Genomic DNA, 22,184 nt, shown 5'->3' with positions numbered 1-22,184 from the left:
GGGCCCTTAGCGAGACTAGAGAGAAGAAGAAACAAGCGAAATTTTGTGAAGTTTACTTCCCTTATTGGGACTAATTTGATTAAATTTCTATATTTCTGGGGGTAAAAAGTTGAATTTTTTTCCCTATTTTTACCGACTCTTAGTGGGGGGGCCCCCCTTAGTGGGACTGAAGTTTGATTTTCTGATTTTTCCAACCCTTACAGGGACTGCCATATTTAAAAAGGCATCCTTAAGAACGACTCATGCCCGTATCCTTCTCTTGCCTAAGTACCCACGGGCTGCCTTTTTTCGACGAATCTCGTGTCATGTCTATAATTTCACTCCTCTTATCTTGACATCAAAGTTTTCCTAATCATCAACAAGTACGGCAAATGTAAAGCGAGCGAAGCGAGAAAAAAATCTAATTGCAATGGTCTAAATGGTATAGTTTGTTTGAATAACGCCCTTTCTGATCATTTTTGCAACAATTTAAAAATCTTTTTTAAAATATGGTTAAGGACAGAGTCAAACTTTGAAGATCATTTTTCCCTTTAATTTTGACTTCATCGTATTTTAAGCCAGCTTCCCAACATCCAAAGGACTTTAAAATGCGTTCAGCAACAGCTAAACCGGCGTGCGACGCCGGGTACTGGCTAGTTTCTTTTTATTCTTGGAAGGTGGGTGAATCTTAATCCTGACCATGAACGAGTCTGAATGGAACGTTTAATCATGGATTTATTATAGAGACTCTGGATAAACATCAAATGAAACGGTGGAGAGAGAAGTATTGTCTTTCTATTGTTTCAGAAAACAATTGATGTTCTAGCTTTGTCCGCAAAGGACAACTGTCATGGCGGCTCGAAGGACTCTGATTTTGAAAAATGATTAATACTCTAACTAATCGTACTTTTCCTGGCCAAAAGTTTGAAAATAAATGCTAGAATACCAAACGGATACATTTATGAAATCTGGTGTGAGAAAAAAATCATCAGATGAGTAAAACCAAGAAAATGCTTATAATGACACGAAATTTTGAATTGGGAATATCTTTCCAATATTTCTCCGAGAAGAGCTGAGATTGACATATATTAGATGTGAGTCTCATAGCTCCACTGTGGTATAAAAATCTTTTGGTGGCACGTGGTGGCACGGTGGATTTTTTGAGGTTGAAGTTTAAAAATTTCTGGTGTCAATTGTCGCACACGGAGATTTATGTGTGGAACTCCCTGGATATTTCACCAGACAGTTTCACTAAACCCCGAGGCGCAGTGTACCCTGAAAGAGTACAATTTAAGAAGATAGTAAATGGACGATAGTAACTTCGATCGAATGAATTTTATATTTACATAAAAGTGATCACTAATATTTCAATAACTCCAAATAACTGTTCCTTAATATAGTTGTCTAAAAAGTCGATAACACGATAATATCTGCAATTGATGTTATGGAAGGTTCCAGATCTAAATCAGTAACAAGTCTCTTTACTAATAGTACGGTTCGTAACTCTCTAGCTTTCCAGCATGTTTCGACTCTCCAGCACGCTTCCGACTCTCAGCACGCTCTCCGACTCCCAGCACGCTCTCCGACTCCCCAGTATGTTTCCGACTCCAATAATGATTTTGTGATTCCGGTATTTATAGTTTTTAGTTCTATGAGTATTTAGAGGACTGGATTTAGAGCCTGGGATCAATAGTCACGTTGGTTTAGTTGTCCGCGTCCATTCATGTGGTTGGGATTGCTTCCTCGATCCCAGCTCATAAATCTTTCAGTGTTGTGCGTAGATTGATTCAGTCTTTTGGCTTTTTTCTCAATTATCTCAGTGTGTCAGTGATTTGTAAACATATTAGTCACTCTTGGGCTAACGGGGTTGTAGTCCGTTTTCCTCGATGATCTTCATGCGTAAATCTATTCAACGTGAATGGTATATGATGATTTTCCATTGACTGAATGTTGGTAGCTAGAGAAGGTCTTTTCATGGTCTATTCCTGCGTAAGCACGTTGGACTTGAATGGATAATGCAGATTGTTTATTTTGGGATGAGTGATGTTTTCTCAAAATATCTCTACTGTCACACCTCCATATAATGATAAGTGACGTCCTCGTCACTAAAGTATTTATTTCCAGTATAAAAACGATTCTCATACCATGTGCACCTTTTCAACATCCATTCCCATATGTATGTAAAAGTCACTAGTATATGCCGGCTTACCAGTGTCTCGTCAATACACATCAAAATGAATGTCTGGTATATGAACATCATTTTGTATTCTTAACAATTCGCCTGGGTACCCTTTCCAATTTCGTCTATCTCTATTATTCATCATGTATTTTTCGGCCTTTTCTATTATTTGTATTAATTGATGCGTATCGTGAATTAGTTCGTAATACAACGCCACGTTCATTGAAACGATGTTTATCGTGAATTAGTTCGTAAAGATACGCCACGTTCGTCGAAACGAAGTTTATCGTGAATTAGTTCGTAATAAAACGCCACGTTCATCGAAACGATGTTTATCGTGAATTAGTTCGTAAAAATACGCCACGTGCATCATTGTGTTATCATCGACTTTGTTTTTCGATAATTTTCACCAAATTAACTAACCAGTTTCCAACTTTAAATTTAATTTCACAAAATTTTAGCTTCTTTAAAAATTATTTCCAATTCTCAGTAAAATTCAAAAAAAAACAATTAAAAATCCTTAAAATTATTCCACAACTTACGAAAAAATAATTACTAATAACGAAAACTCGAGTTCCTAAAATGTCAAATCTAAATATCAAATTTTACGTACAATATGTCAGCTCTTCTTTTAAAAAATTCAAACATTTATATCAAATTTCACATTAGTTACAATTAAATACTCATAATTCCTTTTTCACAGTAACTTCCAGTAGTAAAACAAAACAAAACTCCTCAAAAAAAATTTTACCCACATAGTTTATATATACAAAGTTTTTCCTTTCTTTCATTATTCATGTAGGATTCGAGTTCGACATTTAGCATTCAATCTCTGGTATTCGGTTGTACCATTGGATTTTGATGTATTATGCATGATACCAAGGATCATTCTTTCGGAATTAGATATGTATTGGTTTAGAATCCTTGGTACCGGAAATTCGATAACCACAATATGTTTTGTTCGCTCTGATAACATTTTTCCAGCTCGAACATGCAAAATAGTTGGTATCTTGACAAATTTACTTGTGAGATTTCCATTTGGTAAATATTCTTCGTCTGATGGATTCTTGATCAAAGTGAGAACGTACAGGGTCGCAACCGTCAATGCAGTAATAGCGGCTATAACTGCTAGGATACTCCAAATTCTGGGTGTTTCTTTTCGTTTGTTACTCGCAAAGAATCTCTTTCTCCTGCTCTCACTGGTTATGGTTTGTTCTGAAAAGTTGATGATAGCCTTCTCCGAGCTCAAAATATTCATTCCAATGATTACATCTTCTTCAATGTTTGGGACAACCATAAATTCCTGGATTTTCAATGACAGTGGGTCTGCTATGCTAGCTGGTATGATCGCACCAGAGATTTGGGAAAAGAGGATAAGAAATGGGCTATTCATCTATTTGAAGCTAGGCTGTAGAATCTTTTGTTTCTATTGAAATGTCTGCGGCCGATCGATTGTTTTTATTCTGGACCAATCAGAGCGCTTGATTCGTTATGCGCACAAGAGTAGAAGTACAAACAAAAAATGGCAGCCGTGATTGATATCGAAAGTGAAATAATTTTTTTTTAATCGCGGATTTTGATATTTTTTATAAGCCCTTTTCACTTTGAACGCAGTGTTTCTCAAGCCTTCGTCGGTGTACTTGAAGGGGAGAATTTCCCAGCTTTGACCAAAATATTGTCCTTATAGAATGATCGCATCAATTTATACATACTGTAGCTAAAAGAATTGAAATTCACATTATAAAACCAAAAAATGATAAGCTTGTAAAACTAGGATAATTTTTGGTTATTTCTTGGACTAGAGTTTCTAAGAAACAATATCATGGAGGCCTCTTCAGCCGGGTAGTGATGTTGGGTATTAGAACAAATTGGAAACAGGACAAAAATAGAGCTCAAAAGAAAGAAAGAAAAAAGAAGCGATGATAATTCATGATATCAATGCTAGAATATCACAAATATCATGAAATCTTTCTTTTATAAGAGCTTTATTTGAACTCGAAACAATAAAGCATAAAATAATCCAAAAACATTATTGAAAAAAATACAATAGTTATACAAAACAGCTCCATCTAGGGATTTCCCCTGATATAATGATATATCTATCTAGCAAATAAAACAGTATAATAAAAGTGTATAATTTGAAATTTTTCTACAAAGGATTAAACCCAAAAATGTTTTTTTATGATTCACCTTCATTTATAACACCTGGGAAAATAAAGACGTATTGCATGAAAAAAATCAGTATCATTCATGACTTAACTTGAAATAAAATTGAGAAGACTATAAAAAAAGACCAAAACCTTACAACTGATTTTTAATTAGTACTGATTCAGATTGTAAAACTTGAAAGCTGGACTAGAAAATTATATTAATATGCCCCATAGAGGACTAAATCCAATACATGTGTAACTCATTGCTAAAAAATTAAATACATTTACATGTGGAAAAAATATTGGCAAAATAATCATTGTGCTCAGAAAAACTTGTTATATAACAAGTGAAAATATGTGTCCAAGTAGAATTGTAGAATTTAAAAAGAAGCACTTTTGGGGTCTTCTAGTCTGCTAGTTTGTTCACATTTGGTAAATTTGGCCCACGTGTTTCCTGGCTCTGATGACTTGTTTGGACCATATTTCCAGGGACAACACGGATACAAAACAAACATCCAAATAAATGCAGATTCGAAAAATATTCTCCAGACTGATCAAATTTACATAATACGTGTATGGTAATCCACTTTTTCCAGAGAACATTTTCCAAGTATATATCCAATTTCAAAGGATATGTAGGCTGTGCTCAACCAGGTTTAACTGTTCATATCCACGGTTGTCCAGAAAACATTTACAAAATATCAACATCCATTGCATATATTTACATATTACTCCATTCTATTCTGTTTTGTTCAAGCTAAATAATGCACGTAATATAGTTTCTGCAGGTTTAATTTCCTCTTTTAGCATACTTTTCCCTTATGCCTAACGTGAAGGTCAAAATGCAAAAATGTCGAGTCATCCTGAGTCAATCTTTGCTTCATTGTGTACCAGTGCTTGGATGGCCAATACTTAACTTTCTGTGGGCTGGTTTTTTTGGGAAGTGTTGTTATAAACAGTATTTCATAGAGAAAATGACGATAACTAGCCTGAAAATATATAAAATGAAAATCTACTGTAAAACTAGGGCTTTTTTGTAAGCAATCTGTATGAATTACCCTAACACAGACTGTAAAGTCCACCGATGAAATTATGTTTTGGCTGAAAAATTGCCAAAGCCTTGTGAGTCAATCCACTGACCGGCCAAAATCATGGCCCATCAATAGTCAGACTTTATATATCACATGTTGAAGTTATTTGAACTTTTTTGCAATGTTTTTGTTGTCGAAACTTGAAATTTCCAACCGAAAAGTCAATGCTTTCCCTAGATAAAGCTGAAAGTACCATAGAGGAAATCAAGTATACTTACTGAATCTCAATTCCATTACCATGGAGGAAGTTTTTCTAAGATTACACTATTTTTTTCATCTAAAAGTTGAAAAAAACAACAACATTATCAACCGATATTGCCCATCTTAAATGAAAATGCCGAGAAGTTCTAGAGAGTGCCATGGAAAACTAAGGCATAGGTGGTCACAATCAACCTTCCTACTACCCATAAAAATTATGTCTGCAACACAAAAAATTCATTTAGAGCAATACAAGCCAGAAAGAAATTGGTCCCAATTTTTCAAAATTTCAAGCATGCCTCATGTCCGCCATCTTTACTCCCAGAATATAGAATGATTTTCCTCGATTTTCTCAGGGGAAACCCCCAGAAGATCAAATTTTCACTCCCCAGTCTCTTTTTCACAAATAACTCACTGGAAAGCTTTATTCAAGGACTTCTTTCTTGAACATTGGTTAACCTGTACGTAACGCCATTTTGTTTCGACCTTCCTTCTTGCTCAACTATTCTACAGCCTTGCTTCTTCAAAGGGTGCCGAATTCAAAGGGAAAGAATAGGAAAACAGCGAGCGGCAGCGGCGTTTCTTATCCTCTTTTCCCAAATCTCTGATCGCACTTCCAGCAGTCTCAAGGATACCTCCAGTAACTGATGCTAATATAGTCCCTTCATTGTGGGTCAGGAATGGAGCGATTTCAGCCTTATCCCAAATTCTTTTGTTCAATAAGGAATGACTAGAACCAGTGTCCACTAGAGCAATAAAGGTCTTTGTTTCTCCTTCTATGGATAAATAGACTCCTGTCTTGATGCCGTGTTTTTGCTCTTCTTGGTCAGTTGATCGGCAATGTATTGCCAGTACATGTCCATGGTGTCGTTTGGTCTTATGGACGTGGCTTCTTTTCTTTCCAGTATGAACGTACGTGAAGAGATCCCTCGTAGCAGGTTCTTCTGTTACTGTTTCGAATGTTTTCCCATCATTAGGCGTTTTAAAGCGATGTCTTTGATGATGATGACGGTGGTGACGTCGTTCCCTATGCATTTCTTTATGGGAATGTTCTTCGTCTTTTTCTAACCGTTGCTGGGCTGGTGAGAATTCCATTTTGGTATTTTTCTTGAAAAGTTTTATTATGGAGCCTCGGTTCAGGTATACAAAAGCTCCAATTAAAGCTAGAAGGACGACCCACTTAATAGTTCCACCGATTCCACCAAAGATGTTGAGGATACTTCCTATTCCTTTCCCAGCAGATTCCACTGCATCGCCGGTAGAAGTGATAATATTACCTGCAGCTGAACCAAGGGAAGTAACAATCTTTCCATCCAAGTTACCAACTCCAGTTAGGACACCTTGTATTCCACTTCCTAAAGCTCCAATGATTTGGCTTGTTCCTCCTGCAGCGGCTTCTAAAGCTCCTCCAAGTCCAACTCCAATACCAGTGAGAAGGTCGCCATTTCCACGTTCTATCTGTAGTTGTTTTACTTCCTCCATAGCATCATGAATTTCGGAGAAGATGTTTAGCATGGAGTGTGGTGCCAGGTGTTGAGGTGGTTTCTGAATCATTCTTTCATCGAATCCTCTAATCTTTTGCAACTTCACAAAACTGGATCCATGGAATTGCTTCTTTGTTTTTGTCTTGGTTACTTTCCCTTCTTGGTCTACCACATCATATGAGCCTTCGTTGTTTTGTAAATACGTAATAGGGGGTCTGGCTGAGCAGTTGATTTTGTGAGATTTTTCTACTACTTGTCGATCCATAATTCGTAAAAATTTAACTTGGTTATGATAGGGTGCTTTTACTGGAATATCGAAGTAACATGAATTTCCTACTCTTCGATTGGTGATCAGACGGTAGTTGGAAATTTTCAAACAGCGATGTACTTGAAGGGCTTCTCCGACTATGTGGACGGTGACTCCACTTTCTTGGTGAATCCATCGGGCTGCAGTTGTAGGAAAAACTGCTATCATCCATCGTTGAATTCTCGACACTTCCTGTTGTATGAAACAAAGTCTTTCCCATTCTTGAATAATGTCCAATTTCTGGTTAATAAGGGTACGCACAATATGAGCTTGTAGGATAGGTCCAAGAGTGTCGGATACCATTCGTTTGGAATATGCAGTCACCATGTCTTTAAGGGCTTCGAACATGTTTCCTTTCATCACTGGGTCCTTTAGTAATAGACCGTTATCAAGCAAAAGAGTAGTTTTGCTTTCGCCATATTCATTTTGGATGCTTCCACCAACTTTGAGAGAAGGAATTAGAACATGACTCTCCATTTGCTTTACTTCATGTTTTCCTAGTGAATGCCAATCGATTGCTGGATGATGTGGGTCATTCCAAACTAGAGCACTTTTTGGTGCATCTTTCATGGTACAAGAGCCGTATGATTGTCCTTTTGGAATTTCGCTTGGGCATTTGCTGTTGGTTAAGTGTTGTTCAATGTATTTTTCTTTACCAACGACTTGAGCATCGAAGGTTCTAAGGGTCAATTCCTTGATTTTTAACGTTGTCTTCTTCCAATACTTGCATTTAGCCACTTTTCCATCAGGGTGTGTACTGACAAAACGATGTCCACTTTTTCTTTCAAGAGGGTTTCCATTGTATGTTTTCGTATTGAATGCTTGGATACAATCAGATGGACTGATAAAGATTTCCTCCGAATTAGACGTCTCCTTTTGGAGGAAACTTTTCTGCTCCAGGCAACTCTTGGTTTCCAATCGCAAATTGTGGTGGTTTTGTATAACGTGCAGTAATGGATGTTAAAGTGAGTGATGTTCGGCGAATACTTAAAGACTTCCATTTCTTTCGTTATAAGCTCTGATTTTTTTGTCATAGAATGAGTACATGTCGGTATTTTTGGGAATTCGTATATTGCTAGTGGAGTAGTGGTGGTGCAATCGTAGAGATTTCCCAGTCTTGATCCAAATATTATTGGCATGAACATAAGGACCAGAAATAATGACCATTTCAGCGAAGTGGGCTGGCTTCTTCTGTATGAGATGGTGTTAATCGATAGATTGGGGTCTAGGAATCTCTTGACCAACTCTGCGTTTAAGTTCTCTTCAGGTTCCCAGGTGTTTTCGTCGTGAGAATATCCTTGCCATTTTATTAAGAAGTATCTTTTGTTTCTCTTGAGCTTCATTTTCAAGATTTCCTCCACCATGTAGATCGGTTCATCTGCTTCCATTTCTTGAGAAGTTTCAAAAGTTTGGTCTGGATCAGGTTGGGTTTTATCTTCTACAACAGTGTCATTGACCTCTTCTGGTCCAGTCTGCTCTTGATTTTGATTTCCAGATGTGGATGAGTCTGTCTCTTCGTGTTCTGATTCTTCATTCTCTTCAGATACGTCACTCAAGTCATCAGAGGAATCATCGTTATTAGCACGAAAGTTTGGATCATTAAATGGCTTCATTCGGTTGACATGGACCACAGTCGTTGGTTTTCTTTTATTGAGGGGATCATTCAGCTCATAATTTACTTCGGATATCTTTTTCGTGACTCGATATGGACCAATCCACTTTGCCATCAATTTTGGACTCAGGCCCTTATAACGTTTTTTATTGTGTAGCCAGACCTTATCTCCGACTTTGAACTGAGTGTTGGCCCCTCTGTCGTAGTAGTACTTGTCTCGTCGTTGGGCTTTTCGTAGGTTCACTTGTGCTAGCTTCTGAGCGGTACGCACTTGATCAACTATCCTTTCACGATGATCCTCAATTGAAGGTGATAATTTTCGTCCAGGATTGAACTGTAGGTCACTTGGTAGCGTAGCCTCTCTTCCAAACATTAAGTAGTATGGCGAATCCTGTCTGGATGCGCATTGATACTTGTACGGTAAGCGAAGAGTACTGAGGGAAGATACTGGTCCCAATCATTCTGTCTTGAAGCAACAAAGTGGGAAATGCCTTTAACAATGGTTCCATTAAGTCTTTCTACAATGCCATTAGATTGAGGATGGTATGGCGTGGTGCTAATCTGTTTGATATTCAACATCGCACAAACTTCTGCCATCAAATGAGACAAAAAATTGGTACCTTGATCAGTGACAAAGTATCTTGGAACGCCAAAGCGAAATATGATATGGTGTAGTAACAATTCAGCAATAACGTGTGCTTCGGTCGAGGCAGTCGCGAATGCCTCAGGCCAAGAGGTGAGTCGTTCAATAAAAACCACTACGTATCTGTTCCCAGCGTCTGTTCTTGGGAAAGGTCCAACTACATCACAGTGAAGTGCGCTCCATGGTTCTCCAGTTGCTATAGGTAGTAATGGTGCTTTCTTTGATGGTGTTCCTTTATCCTGTTGGCATATAATGCAGGTGTTGACCCAGGTTTGGATATCAGTCAACATCCCTGGCCAAAAGTACCGTCTTCTGATTTTGTCAGCGGTCTTGGCAAAGCCAAAGTGTGCTGCGTTGGGTTCATCGTGATTGTACCTCATGATAGTGGCGCGGAACTTCTTTGGGATTACCAATTGTTTCCATACACCTTCGGGTGTAGTGGTCTTTGGGCTATAGATGTGGTAAAGAACTCCTCCATCCATGAGATAGTTGTCAATGTTTCTCAGAACAGTATCTTTTTGCTTGCCTTCGGGTAGAGTCTTCTTTTGCAGATATTCGATTTTTGCTTTCAAATCAGGATCCGCAATTTGGTGTCGTTGAATTTCGTCTTTGTCGAAGGTATTTTTCGTAATAGCAGCGAAGAAGAGGTTGTTGGCTGCTTCTGATGGACTTTGAAATGTTTCCTCATCATTGATATTTGAAGGACCGTCTTCAGCCTCTCTGGTTGTATGATCAAAGGAGTTTATTTCTTCGTTCATTCTTTCCGGGATATCTATTGGTTCGTTTGGTCTTCTCTTTTCCCAATCAATGGTTTGGTTTTTCTTTTTGGATACTTTTGGTTTAGTTTGGGCTTCTACTTGTAGCTGATCCCATGGAATTCTTGACAAACCGTCTGCGTTCCCGTTTGCCTTTCCAGGTCTATACTCGATGATAAAATCATAAGCTTGTAGATATAAACTCCAGCGACATAATTTACCAGTGCTGTCCTTTGTGCTCAGGATGTAGTTCAGTGGCTTATGGTCTGTGAGAATTGTGAATTGCCTACCATGAAGGTACGGGTGAAGTTTCTTTACGGCAGTCACGATTGCTAAAGCTTCTCGCTCGATAACAGATAGTCTTTGTTCTGCTTCATCCAAACGACGTCCTCCATAGATCACGGCCTTTTCTAGCTTGCCATACCTTTGGCTTAAGGTCCACCCGATTCCAGTATTGGACGCATCGGTTTGTAGGTAGAATCTCTTTGTAAAATCTGGTAGAGCAACTACAGGTTCGGACGTGAGAGTATGTTTCAGTTCCTCAAATACCTGTTGACAGGTGTCATCCCAATTGAATTTTACTCCTAATTTCGTCAGGTTGTATAAAGGTGATGCCAAGTTACTGAATCCCTTCACAAATCGTCTTTGTAAGTTGTCTTCTGGACCAGGGGTGCCCAGAAGAGAACCAGCAGGAATTTTGACGGGATTCTCATTGAGACTTGTAACTTTCAAGGTAGCTCTTCCACTGCTTCCCCGAAAAATTGCCGGAGTTATGTTCAAGGATGTTTGTTGTTTCAGTTCCTCTGATGGTTCGAAGAGATAATCGTCTCCAGATGGAAAATCATATTCGAATTGCCAAATCGTCTCGCAGAGTGGTAAAATGTTCTTCTTCTTTCTTGAAAATAGTTCAGTCGTAGGCTTGCGTTTAGACATCGATCGTAAAGGTATCGCCTCAAAGTGTTCTTTTGGTACCGGAAGTGATGGTTTATCAATTTCGAGAGTTAAACTTTGTTCCTTGTAATTGATCGTTCCATTGTTTTCAGTAAGAAAGTTATGTCCCACCACTATGCTGTGGCTCAAGCCTTCAACGATGTATAGATTGGTCATATATTTTTCCTTTTCGATTTCCAAGGGTATAAATATGGACCCTTGTATTGCTAGTTCTTCTTGGTTGGCGGTTACGACATTAGGAAGATTATTTGTTGAGGGTGAGATTGTTGTTAAGCTCTTGATTCCATCCCAAATATCTCGACTGATAGCTGTTATGGCAGCTCCACTGTCTATCAGAAATTGACAGTCTAATCCAAATATTTTACCCCAAATTCGGACTGAGGTAGGACTTTCCTGGATGAAGCGACTTTTAACTTTCTTCATCTTTTGTACAAGGACATTTTGAAATAAAGTTTTGTGGTTTGCATCGACTGTTGTTGTGTCCTTTTCATAAAACTGTTCCTTTTGAACGGGGATTAGTTCGATGCCAAATAATGCTTCATTACTGTCTCTTGTTGATGTTCCCTCGACCGTCTGGACTTGAATGTTCTTCGATGTGGACTGAACTTCATTTTTATCTTGTAAAGATGCATTAATGTCGATTAAGTCTTCAACTTCGTTGGTCTCACTGCTCTTTGCTGCAAAGTCAGATTTTTCTTCATCATCGTATGTTGTGTCAAAGTTGGCCTCTTTTCTATCTTGATTGTCTTCGAATGATACTTTGAGTCCGTCTGGTTCGGGGTTTCTGCTTTGAACATCATCTTCTTCATTCTTTTTCTCTCCAGAGCGAAGGTAAGGGGTGTCGGATTGGGAGGAATAACTGGGAGGGGGAGAGCGTGGAGTATATTCTATTTCGACATCAGAGTCGTCATTACAAAGTTCAATGTCTTCATAGTTGACAGGCTCATCATGTTTCATTTCATGCCAAGGAGATGAGGGATCTGGAGGATTAGGTTGGGAATTAGCTTTTAAATCGCTTTCACTCGACGATGGATAGATCATACAGTTGAAAGTGTTCCGTTTAGTCGTATATGCATTGTTGTTGCTATCTCTTTTCGTAGAATGGTTCTGTTGAGTTTCTTGTTGATTTGTTGCCGAAGCTGGAGGGCCTTGTGGTCTTGACACAAAACGCCTACCATCGTTGAATGGAATTCGTGGGTCCCTTCCACGTCCTTCAATATTGTTCTGTTGTCCTCCATGATTGCCATCTTCTAGATAGTTGTTGCCTTGGTAGTTGTAATGTCCATAATAATTCGTATTTCCATCGTATCTGTTACTGTAACCACCGTAGCTACCTCGACGATTGTTGTTGTACCTGCCACGACCTCGAGCTTCGCGACAAACTCTCGAGGTATGGCCGACACGTTGGCAAGTGTAAGATATTGGTTGACCATCGGCAGAGCGCATGTATCGACTATTGAATCCAATACTTTTGTCCCTTGGGGGCCTTCCGTTACCCTGTTTAAGTAAACGAACTTCATTCCGTAACCTGTTGATTTCTCGGGAAGAATCTGTTGTCGACGCCAAATTTGTTTGACCAAAAGCATTCAATTGTTGGGGTTGCGCAGCTGTTAGTTGTAATTTTTCCTCCAACATCTCTGACATTTTTCTTTCTAAGTCTTTTTCGAAATTTTGGTTGCTATTCGAAGCCTGGTTCGGTTGAACAGAACACGCTTGTCCACTTGATAATTTTGCATGTATTTCTTTTATCATTTTATTCGAGTCTTTCGTGGAGGTTGTTATTGGGTCTTTCAACGTAACGTAAGGTACCGCCTCCTCAAAGGTTTTGAATTCTTTGAGTATGACATCTGTGCGAAGGGGTTCATCTAAACCACTGAGCAGGGCCTCCAACTTTTGTTCGGAGGTCAGGCCCAATTGAAAGGCAATTGTCTCTAGCTTGAAGATGTAGTCGCCGAGAGAAGTAAAATCAGATCGTTTCAAAGCTGCCAGTTGAGCTTTTCTGGAGCATCTCGTTTGCATTGATGAGAATCTTGCAATCATTGCTGCTTTCAACTTTTCATAGGACTTCTTTGTATCGGCAGGGAGTTGCATGTAGAAGAAACCTGCACTCCTCTCGAATGTAATTGGTAAGATCTTCAAGATTCTATCGTCACTCCAATCGTTGCATAAAGCAAGCCTTTCAAAATGTTCGAAGAAGGACATGATGTTGTCAGTATCCTCACCTGTGAAGACAGGTAGGTCCTTCTTTCCTACCGTGAATGTACTGATGTGCCTGTCATCCTTTGATCTGGCTTCTCCTCTGTTGTTGTCAATTGATTCTGTCTGATGTCATCCATCCGATTTCCTCTTCCGCTGGCATTACTGCGATATCCTCCTTCACTATTGTAAGTGTTCAGTTCCTCATATGTATGGTCGTCGCTCGTCGATGAATCAAGTATGTCTCGATGATTAGATCGTATTTGAGGATGGCGCAAAGGGGTTCCTGCGTCAATCGGATCCGGGGATTCTTCTGGGAAGGATCTTCGTCTCCTCGGTCTCCGGATTTGAAAATTCGATGCCATCATGAATAATTCAGGTACGAAAGTAAGAAAGTTCTAACTTACAGTTTTGGATCCTCTCTCTTCTTTTTGCTTTGAATAATTGACAAGCGATAAAAATAGATACCGTTGATGCAAAAAGTTCCAAAATCAATAATTCAACGAGTAAAGAAGAAACAATCAACCATGCAAATCAAAATAAAATTCAAAATGCAAAGTCACTTTAAGTTAACCATGTAACAATTTTTAATAGTTCAAAACGTACAACGAGATAAAATAATAGTCCAACAACTTCAATGAAATGTAAAATGAAAATCGAAATAAATCCACTACACACTGGTAAAATAAAGCAACGCTTGGTGTAAATCTATTGTACTTTGAATGTAATGTAGCACTCTTGAGAAATCCAACTTGAGTTCTAAGGTAGAGCCTCCAATGTCGCACACGGTGATTTATGTGTGGAACTCCCTGGATATTTCACCAGACAGTTTCACTAAACCCCGAGGCGCAGTGTACCCTGAAAGAGTACAATTTAAGAAGATAGTAAATGGACGATAGTAACTTCGATCGAATGAATTTTATATTTACATAAAAGTGATCACTAATATTTCAATAACTCCAAATAACTGTTCCTTAATATAGTTGTCTAAAAAGTCGATAACACGATAATATCTGCAATTGATGTTATGGAAGGTTCCAGATCTAAATCAGTAACAAGTCTCTTTACTAATAGTACGGTTCGTAACTCTCTAGCTTTCCAGCATGTTTCGACTCTCCAGCACGCTTCCGACTCTCAGCACGCTCTCCGACTCCCAGCACGCTCTCCGACTCCCCAGTATGTTTCCGACTCCATATGATTTTGTGATTCCGGTATTATAGTTTTTAGTTCTATGAGTATTTAGAGGACTGGATTTAGAGCCTGGGATCAATAGTCACGTTGGTTTAGTTGTCCGCGTCCATTCATGTGGTTGGGATTGCTTCCTCGATCCCAGCTCATAAATCTTTCAGTGTTGTGCGTAGATTGATTCAGTCTTTTGGCTTTTTTCTCAATTATCTCAGTGTGTCAGTGATTTGTAAACATATTAGTCACTCTTGGGCTAACGGGGTTGTAGTCCGTTTTCCTCGATGATCTTCATGCGTAAATCTATTCAACGTGAATGGTATATGATGATTTTCCATTGACTGAATGTTGGTAGCTAGAGAAGGTCTTTTCATGGTCTATTCCTGCGTAAGCACGTTGGACTTGAATGGATAATGCAGATTGTTTATTTTGGGATGAGTGATGTTTTCTCAAAATATCTCTACTGTCACACAATATTCAATTTCTTATACATAACATGTTTTTCCATCTTTCTCGAAATTTAAAACGTCAGAACGACGTATAATTAGTAATTAACTAGACGAGTTTGAATCTCGGAGGAGAACTTAAAGTCTCATTTGGGAATTGGAAAAGTGTATTTTGATGAGAAATGCAATTAAAATAATACGGAAAATCATTTAATGGTGGAAGGAGGGTGAACAATAATGTCATTACTGCGGACAAGGCTTGTACATGAGAAATTGGCAAAAATCAGCTCATTGTTTTTCCAGTGTCTATAATAATTCCATGGTTTAATCGACTATAAGACCTTATTTGCACCGCATTTCGATAATAAAAGTACCCACATCTAGATGTAATAAATGTGATGTTGGTATTGAGGCGTTACTTTCTTTTTAGAGAGTCTTTGCTCATTGCAGATTACATAAGTGTGATATATGAATTAGTTTCTGTATCCAGCTTACTGAACTCTAAAATGGAGATTGCGATTGTTTATATATTAATTGTAGTCGCAAGAATTGCTGCGTCCTAGATGTAAGGTTGATTTTTTATTTAACTAGCGCACATCGACCAGTCCGTATAACTACAAATCAATTGGTTTAGTTTCTTCCCTATCTGTTCTTGAAAAATACATTGATACTTATGACTAAAAACATCCTATGACGTGCTTTTTAGTGCAAAATTCTGACCATTTTTATTTATAGGTAATGGCGCGTCTCTATTTAATACTACTTAAAATATAAGTTGAGGGTAGTGTTTTACGAAAAATAAAAGGACCTATCTAGCAGGTATCGTTACACTTAATATCTACATCATCATTTTACATATGAGATCCTGTTCTGATGGAAGTGATTTGTTTTTGCGTTTCGACCAGCGAAAAAATTAACAAAATGTCTTTTATTCTTTCCATCTCAAAAGTTGCCTCGAAATAAATACTTCGGTCGAGGTTTTTGTTGGCTCTGTTGATTAGCTTTTGTTGATTACTCTCGGGTACCTAATAAACGGGGGGTTTGGAATAAGTGGGCCCATAAAAATGTTCATGGTGGAAAAAGATCGAAAAATTAATTAGCGGGGGACGCTTATTAGGTATCCGAGAGTATGCCAAATCATATATGTTAGTTTTCTTTCAAGATTCTGCTATTTTTTTCTTGTCGTTCGGGATGAGGATCGGTTTTTATGCTTCGGCATGTTTTTTTACATTGACGACGCCTTCTGTTGCTATGGGAGCTTTCTCTTTGTTACGATACCGACGAATGACAAACCACAAGATTGCGATTAGTATTGTTAGTAAGAAGAGGATGGATAGAATTTGATTCGGTGTGCTTTCAAAAAATCCATCTTTTTGGGAATCTTTGTTTGAGTTTTCTGTAAAAAGAAGACAAAAGGAATTTGTTACTCTTGAAAAAACGGGCCGACTCTTCACTACAGAGAGTCGTGTAGTACACGTTTTTTATAAGAACATCCAAAACTTTTGAAGCCTTCAGATGTTCTTTTTTAACTTTTTAAAAGTTTTAACCTTAAAAATGTTCTTGATATGTTCTTATTTTGACCAGTTTCTGAGCATTTTTGGCTATTTTCCTAAGAAATTGGAGTCTGCAAAGCCTTGAAATGTACTTAACTTGTTCTTAAGAATTTGGCGATCGAAGCCTTGTTTTCTTACCTCTTATGAAACAAACGTGTATTCTTTTAACCAATAAGATTTCGTAATTTTTAGGGAGCAAACAAAACCTTAAGGTTTACTTTAATGAGATAAACTTTCGCGGGGATTAAATTTCGCGGATTTGGGTGTCATCTGCGAAATTAAGTCCCAATGGAAATTTGGAAGGGCCTCATCCGCGAAATATTTCTAAACAAAACTCAAAATATGTCAAGTAAATACTTTTTGATTGATTGGTTACTAGCATCAAAGAGGCGCAAATAATGTGTATTCCAACAACCAACATGTATGATTTGACAGTGAAAGTAAAAAAATCGTGAAAATATTGACACCCAATAGTGCCACCCGCGAAATTAAGTCCCCGCGAAATTTTTGAATTTCGCGGATAGGCCCAACCGCGAAATTTAATCCCCGCGAAAGTTTATCCCATTAAAGTAATCTCTTAGAAGATTTACTACGCTAAGAAGTACTAAAACCCAGTAAATTGATGGTTTTTAGTAAGTATTCTGTTTTCTTCAACTTCTCCCGTGTGGAGAAGAAAAGTCACTAGGTAAATATACGCCCCAAATTTGCATGCTCCTACCTCTTTGATCAATAATAACAATCATGCCTGTCCGTAATGCATAAACATCAGATATTCCGGAACTTCCGGAACCCGTTGTGACAACATCTTCTTCATCTCTTCTAGACCGGTGTTTTTCCCCTACGGAACGCTTCCTTCGATTACCGGAACAGCCGAATTGACACTCCGCATCGTCAATTCCCGTAATACAGACTACGGTCGAGCAATGAATGTAGACCATACCGTTGTTACTTTTAAACCGGAACGTATCAAATGAAAAGCGGAACAAACCGGATGACGCATCTTCAACTTGAAATCCATAGTCAGATACTGGACATCTAAAAAGGGTAATATAAATCGTTCTCTCTCTCTTTCTCTTTATTTTGTGCATGAACATATAAACGACTGGACATCTATCTATTATTGTCTCTTTGAAGCGAGCTTCGTTGCCGCTTGTATTTCAAAATTGGTATGAAAAATCCGACAATATTCCGTCATAATTTTATATCTTTGAATTATTTAGGTAAAAAGATTGATAGAGCTTAAACATTACTCCTAATGTACACAAAAATTATTTTCGAATTTTTTTACAAGTTTGTAATTTATTTTATCAACATTTTCAACTCTGAAATGCAGAATTTCAACTGCGTGTATACTTTTGAATCCCTTTTGTCACTCCAATAATTTTTTTTATGACTTGAAAAAATAGCTTGCCAAAGTTGAGAGCCTGTGTAATAAGAATATTAGAATGTGACACTCTCTAAAATACACTTTTAAGTCAAAATTTAGAAATATTAGTCGGAGTTTTGACAAGCTGACGATGATTTTGCCTCTGTTATCTTTGTTATGATATAGATAAAAGACTTGAGAAGAGTAGAACAATAGAGACTTTTGACGTTGTTAGTAAGGTATTCCCAAGTGGTATATCATTAAAATCTATTGTTTCATTTTATGCTTTTAACGAGGCGGCAACCCTTTCTACAAAATGACAAAGGAGATGGATGTCCAGTCGTTTATATGTTCATGTTTTGTGCAAAAGGGTTTGGAAGGAAATTACTATAGCACCAGATAATATTTTCTGGCGTCGTCCATCAGTAACATAGATAAGGCCTTTGATACACCGGAACGAGGTTGACTGATCCAATTCTTTCAAATGTAACAAATCGAGTGAAGATTGAAGCAAGTGATGGATATTTTTGGAGCCCTCGTAGAGACTCGATTGCTTTTGAGTATATATACTGGGAATGCAGTATCTTGTAGACAAAGAATCCTCATCTATTGAATTAGGGGTACAGCCTCTTAAAATGGTATTCCAAACTCAGCGAAATAAATCGTTTTGAATCGGTTCTAAGCTGGATTCTAAGCTCTATTTAAGCCTTTTTAAGCTAAAAACGGAAAAACGCGACCTTATAAGCGAGTATAAAGTACTTCCAAAAGCTCTGGGTAGCATATTTCCATGGTACTGAAGCGATTTAGAGGGGTTAGAACCAGCTGGGATAAATTGAGTCCCCGACATGGCCTCAAAATTACGAAACATAAAAAATAGACTCAGAAATTTTCGTAAATTGAATTTACCTATCGACAACTATCTCTTCTCTGATCGGGTTCAACATATTGACATCGGGAGTTGCAAAACATTGTTGAGGAACCACTGAAAGATTTGTTGAACCTCCACCTTCTACTTTCAGCGCCAAGTTAAATCGTTCTCCCAGGCTCACAACGGCCGGGAAGTTTACAGGGCCGGTATATTTATTGTCAGGATGAAGTTCCATGGCAAGTGAAAAAGTACCAATGGTTGCTAAGGGAGAAAAATGGAACGAATTTGCGGTCTGGTAATATATGATTTTTTATGAAAAGAAAGTAGTTTTAATAAATTCTGCTGGAATTTAGTCACCATGGCAAGAATTTCAAAACGAGGCAAGGAGGTAACGTAATTTATGAAAAGGTCTATCTTTGTTATCTTTTTCTTATTCACGATACAACTATCAATAATTTGGCTGCGCGGTCGACCTTTGGGAAGACTGGTAACGAAAATGCATGGAGAAGTAAGGAGATGTCTCTCACCTAGAAAATCTGCCGTATACTAGCATCGCTTTCTGTTTTGAATGACTATGGCGCTGCGACTTTTTCTACTTTTTCCCCCATCAAAATTTTTAAAGGTAAAAAGTAGTTGAGCTCCAGCTTCTGGTTCTGGACTAAGCTAGAATTTGCTTAGTTTAGATTAGTCTTATTTTGTTTTGTTTTAGATAATAACGTAAATAGGCTTGTCAAATAGATGATTCTTCTTGGAGTGTTTTGAAATTACTTACAATGGTTTGCGAAGACTGTGTTGACTTCTGTGACATTGACAGCATTTGTGAAAGTGACGTTCACCTTCTTGGCTTTGACACATTGGATTGTGTGTTTTGTGAATGTTACTGCTTTATCAATTTCTGAAGTTGAAGTTTTACCGTTTGTTACCTGAATAAACGAAAAATAATAAGAAATGCTAGGCTATGTCATATCTTCCTTCGTTTCGAGCGTAAAACTTTAGGCTACGTCATATCTTTCTTAGTTTCGAGCGTAAAACTCCTACTCTTCGGGATATGAGCACTGCTCTTGTTTTGAATATTGAAATTCTTCAGATAAATCGCATGCGCACTGACGTTTTAATGAAACAATAGGTAGTTTCGAAACCTAAGCCAATCAGCCATGTTTTAAACATTCTTTTATTTGAAATCTCTATTGATAAACATCTTTTGTGAAAGTTGTCTATTATGTGTAGACTAAAGAAATGGCAACTCTTTCTTTCTACGGTATGCTATTTTGTTTATAAACGGACCCAATATCTACGATAATATCAAAATTCATTGCCGTAGAGGAGACGCTTCATTATACGTGAGGAAATACACTCTCTTCCACCCTTGTTTATTTGCCGAAATGCATGGATGCGCTGTAGCCTGATCATACCGCATATTTGACACATGCCTGATGTGAAGTAATAAGAATTCTGTACAACTATATTTACACAGGAGATTGGGTAGAAAAGAAGTATGTGCATTTCGTTCTTACCTACATCGTAAACATTGCGTTTTTACAATCGTTAGGTTTATCTAAATTTTCGCGGCTCTTGTCACCTTGAACGCACGTGATTGAATGTGACGTGTCACGCCTATTCGTTACCGGGTCGAATTCGAGATATGGCGGTCTTTAAATAATGGCCTGTCCTCACGTCAAAGTGATTTCATAGTATATCGAGCTTTAAGAAGTCTGAGGAATCTGTCACTATCATTCAGACCATGTAGACATAGTCTTAAAAATTCGGAAAACGCAACTTTCGATTTCAGTCAGAAAGGAAAGGGTGGAGGGAAGGAGCAGTACTGCTGATAACTAGTTCAGCTCGGCCTGGTTCAGCAGTTTTATGTTATTTGGAAAGTGCATTGTTGTGTCTTTCTTTCTTTGTTTTTATTTATAATATATATACATTTTGTTTGTTTCATTTTTCATTATTCTTGAATTACAGGGGAGTTCTGCTGGCTTTTTTCATGTTCGTTTCAAGACTTTACTTTTCTCTCTCACGCACAAAATGAAAGAAAAACAAGAAGAAAAAGATTCCTTGTTTTCTACTTATACATCCAAACTGCTTCATTATTTTTTAAATCAACAGAACACATTAAAAAAAGAATCAAGTTGATTGCTCTTTTACAACCAAAGTTGTTGCTTTCACGACCCTGCTGCCCGTCAGGCAGGTGTTTTGTTCAGAGACAAAAAGTATCATAGACAGGCAGCTGAGGTCACAAAAAAATTGGACGGGGTGCGAACAATCCCAAACCACTTTTAATTGAAAATATACAACCTAAATATCTAGAAACCATCAACCGGAGTTGTTGAAATTACTTACCGGACGTGTCCGGTAATATTTTAGTACCTGATGACGTCATGCGTGCCCATAGGCTAACTGAAAAAATTTTGAGAACCAACATAGACATATTATATACCGATCGAAGCGTTTTTTAACGTAGATTAAGAAAATGGTCAGTAACCATATCTGAAAATTTTGCTATAAAAAGTTACAAGCTTCCAAAGTTTTGATGACGTCATATTTACACTTTCTTTAGGATCGATTTTCTACGTCAAAAAACGCGTCTATTGGTATATAATACAGTCAGGCACATCCTGGCAAATGAACGGGGTGAGCATTTGCATGGGGTATTCGTCACCCAGTGTAAATGAGATAGGACGTCTCAGGCTAAAAGAGTGAAAATGAATAAAAATGAACTTCAAACTGAAAAAGGGAAAAAAGGAAGAAAACTGGGAACTTTATTTTTTCGTTAAAAGTTTCTTCAATCTTCGAAGACAAAATTGACCCATGGAAAAAAAATTTCATCTATGCAGTTCTTTGAAATGAAGCAAAATATTTCCAACCCGGTTCAATTAAACTGGGTACTCGGCGCTATTACGTCACTTTCGTTTTCGACCCCGTTCATTTGCCAATGGTCCCAAGTGAAAAATACCCCGTTCATTTGCCAGGATGTGCCTGACTGTAATATGTCTATGCTTTTTTTCATAAAAATGTTCATTTTGCTTGTGACGTCATCAAATACGAAAATATTTTCGGACGCGTCCGGTAATTATTTTCAAACTGTCCGGTTGATGATTTTGTGTTCAGAAAGGTCGTATCTATTGAAAACAACTGTTTAAAGTTTGTTCGCAAACATGGCTTGGCAGCAGGTTTTAGGTGCCCCCTAAGAATTCAGGTGACCCCTAAGATTTAGGTAACCC

General features: G+C 37.9%; 1 protein-coding gene across 1 annotated transcript in view; it reads right to left on the bottom strand.

The window, feature by feature from the left end:
- Positions 1–15,794: 15,794 nt before the first annotated feature.
- LOC136813205 (uncharacterized) overlaps positions 15,795–22,184 on the bottom strand; it is a 33,506-nt gene continuing 27,116 nt past the window's right edge. The window contains exons 15-18 of the mRNA XM_067069728.1: positions 19,733–19,883; positions 18,999–19,221; positions 17,445–17,761; positions 15,795–16,569 (exon numbers count right to left, since the gene is read on the bottom strand). Of these exons, the coding sequence (XP_066925829.1) occupies positions 16,379–16,569; positions 17,445–17,761; positions 18,999–19,221; positions 19,733–19,883 (882 nt within the window). The 3' untranslated portion in view covers positions 15,795–16,378. The remainder of the gene's footprint in view (positions 16,570–17,444; positions 17,762–18,998; positions 19,222–19,732; positions 19,884–22,184) is intronic.

This window comes from Clytia hemisphaerica, unplaced genomic scaffold, assembly GCF_902728285.1.
Source record: "Clytia hemisphaerica strain Z4C2 unplaced genomic scaffold, Clytia hemisphaerica genome assembly, whole genome shotgun sequence".
NCBI lineage: Eukaryota > Metazoa > Cnidaria > Hydrozoa > Leptothecata > Clytiidae > Clytia > Clytia hemisphaerica.
This window is presented reverse-complemented; position numbering and strand designations above follow the sequence as displayed.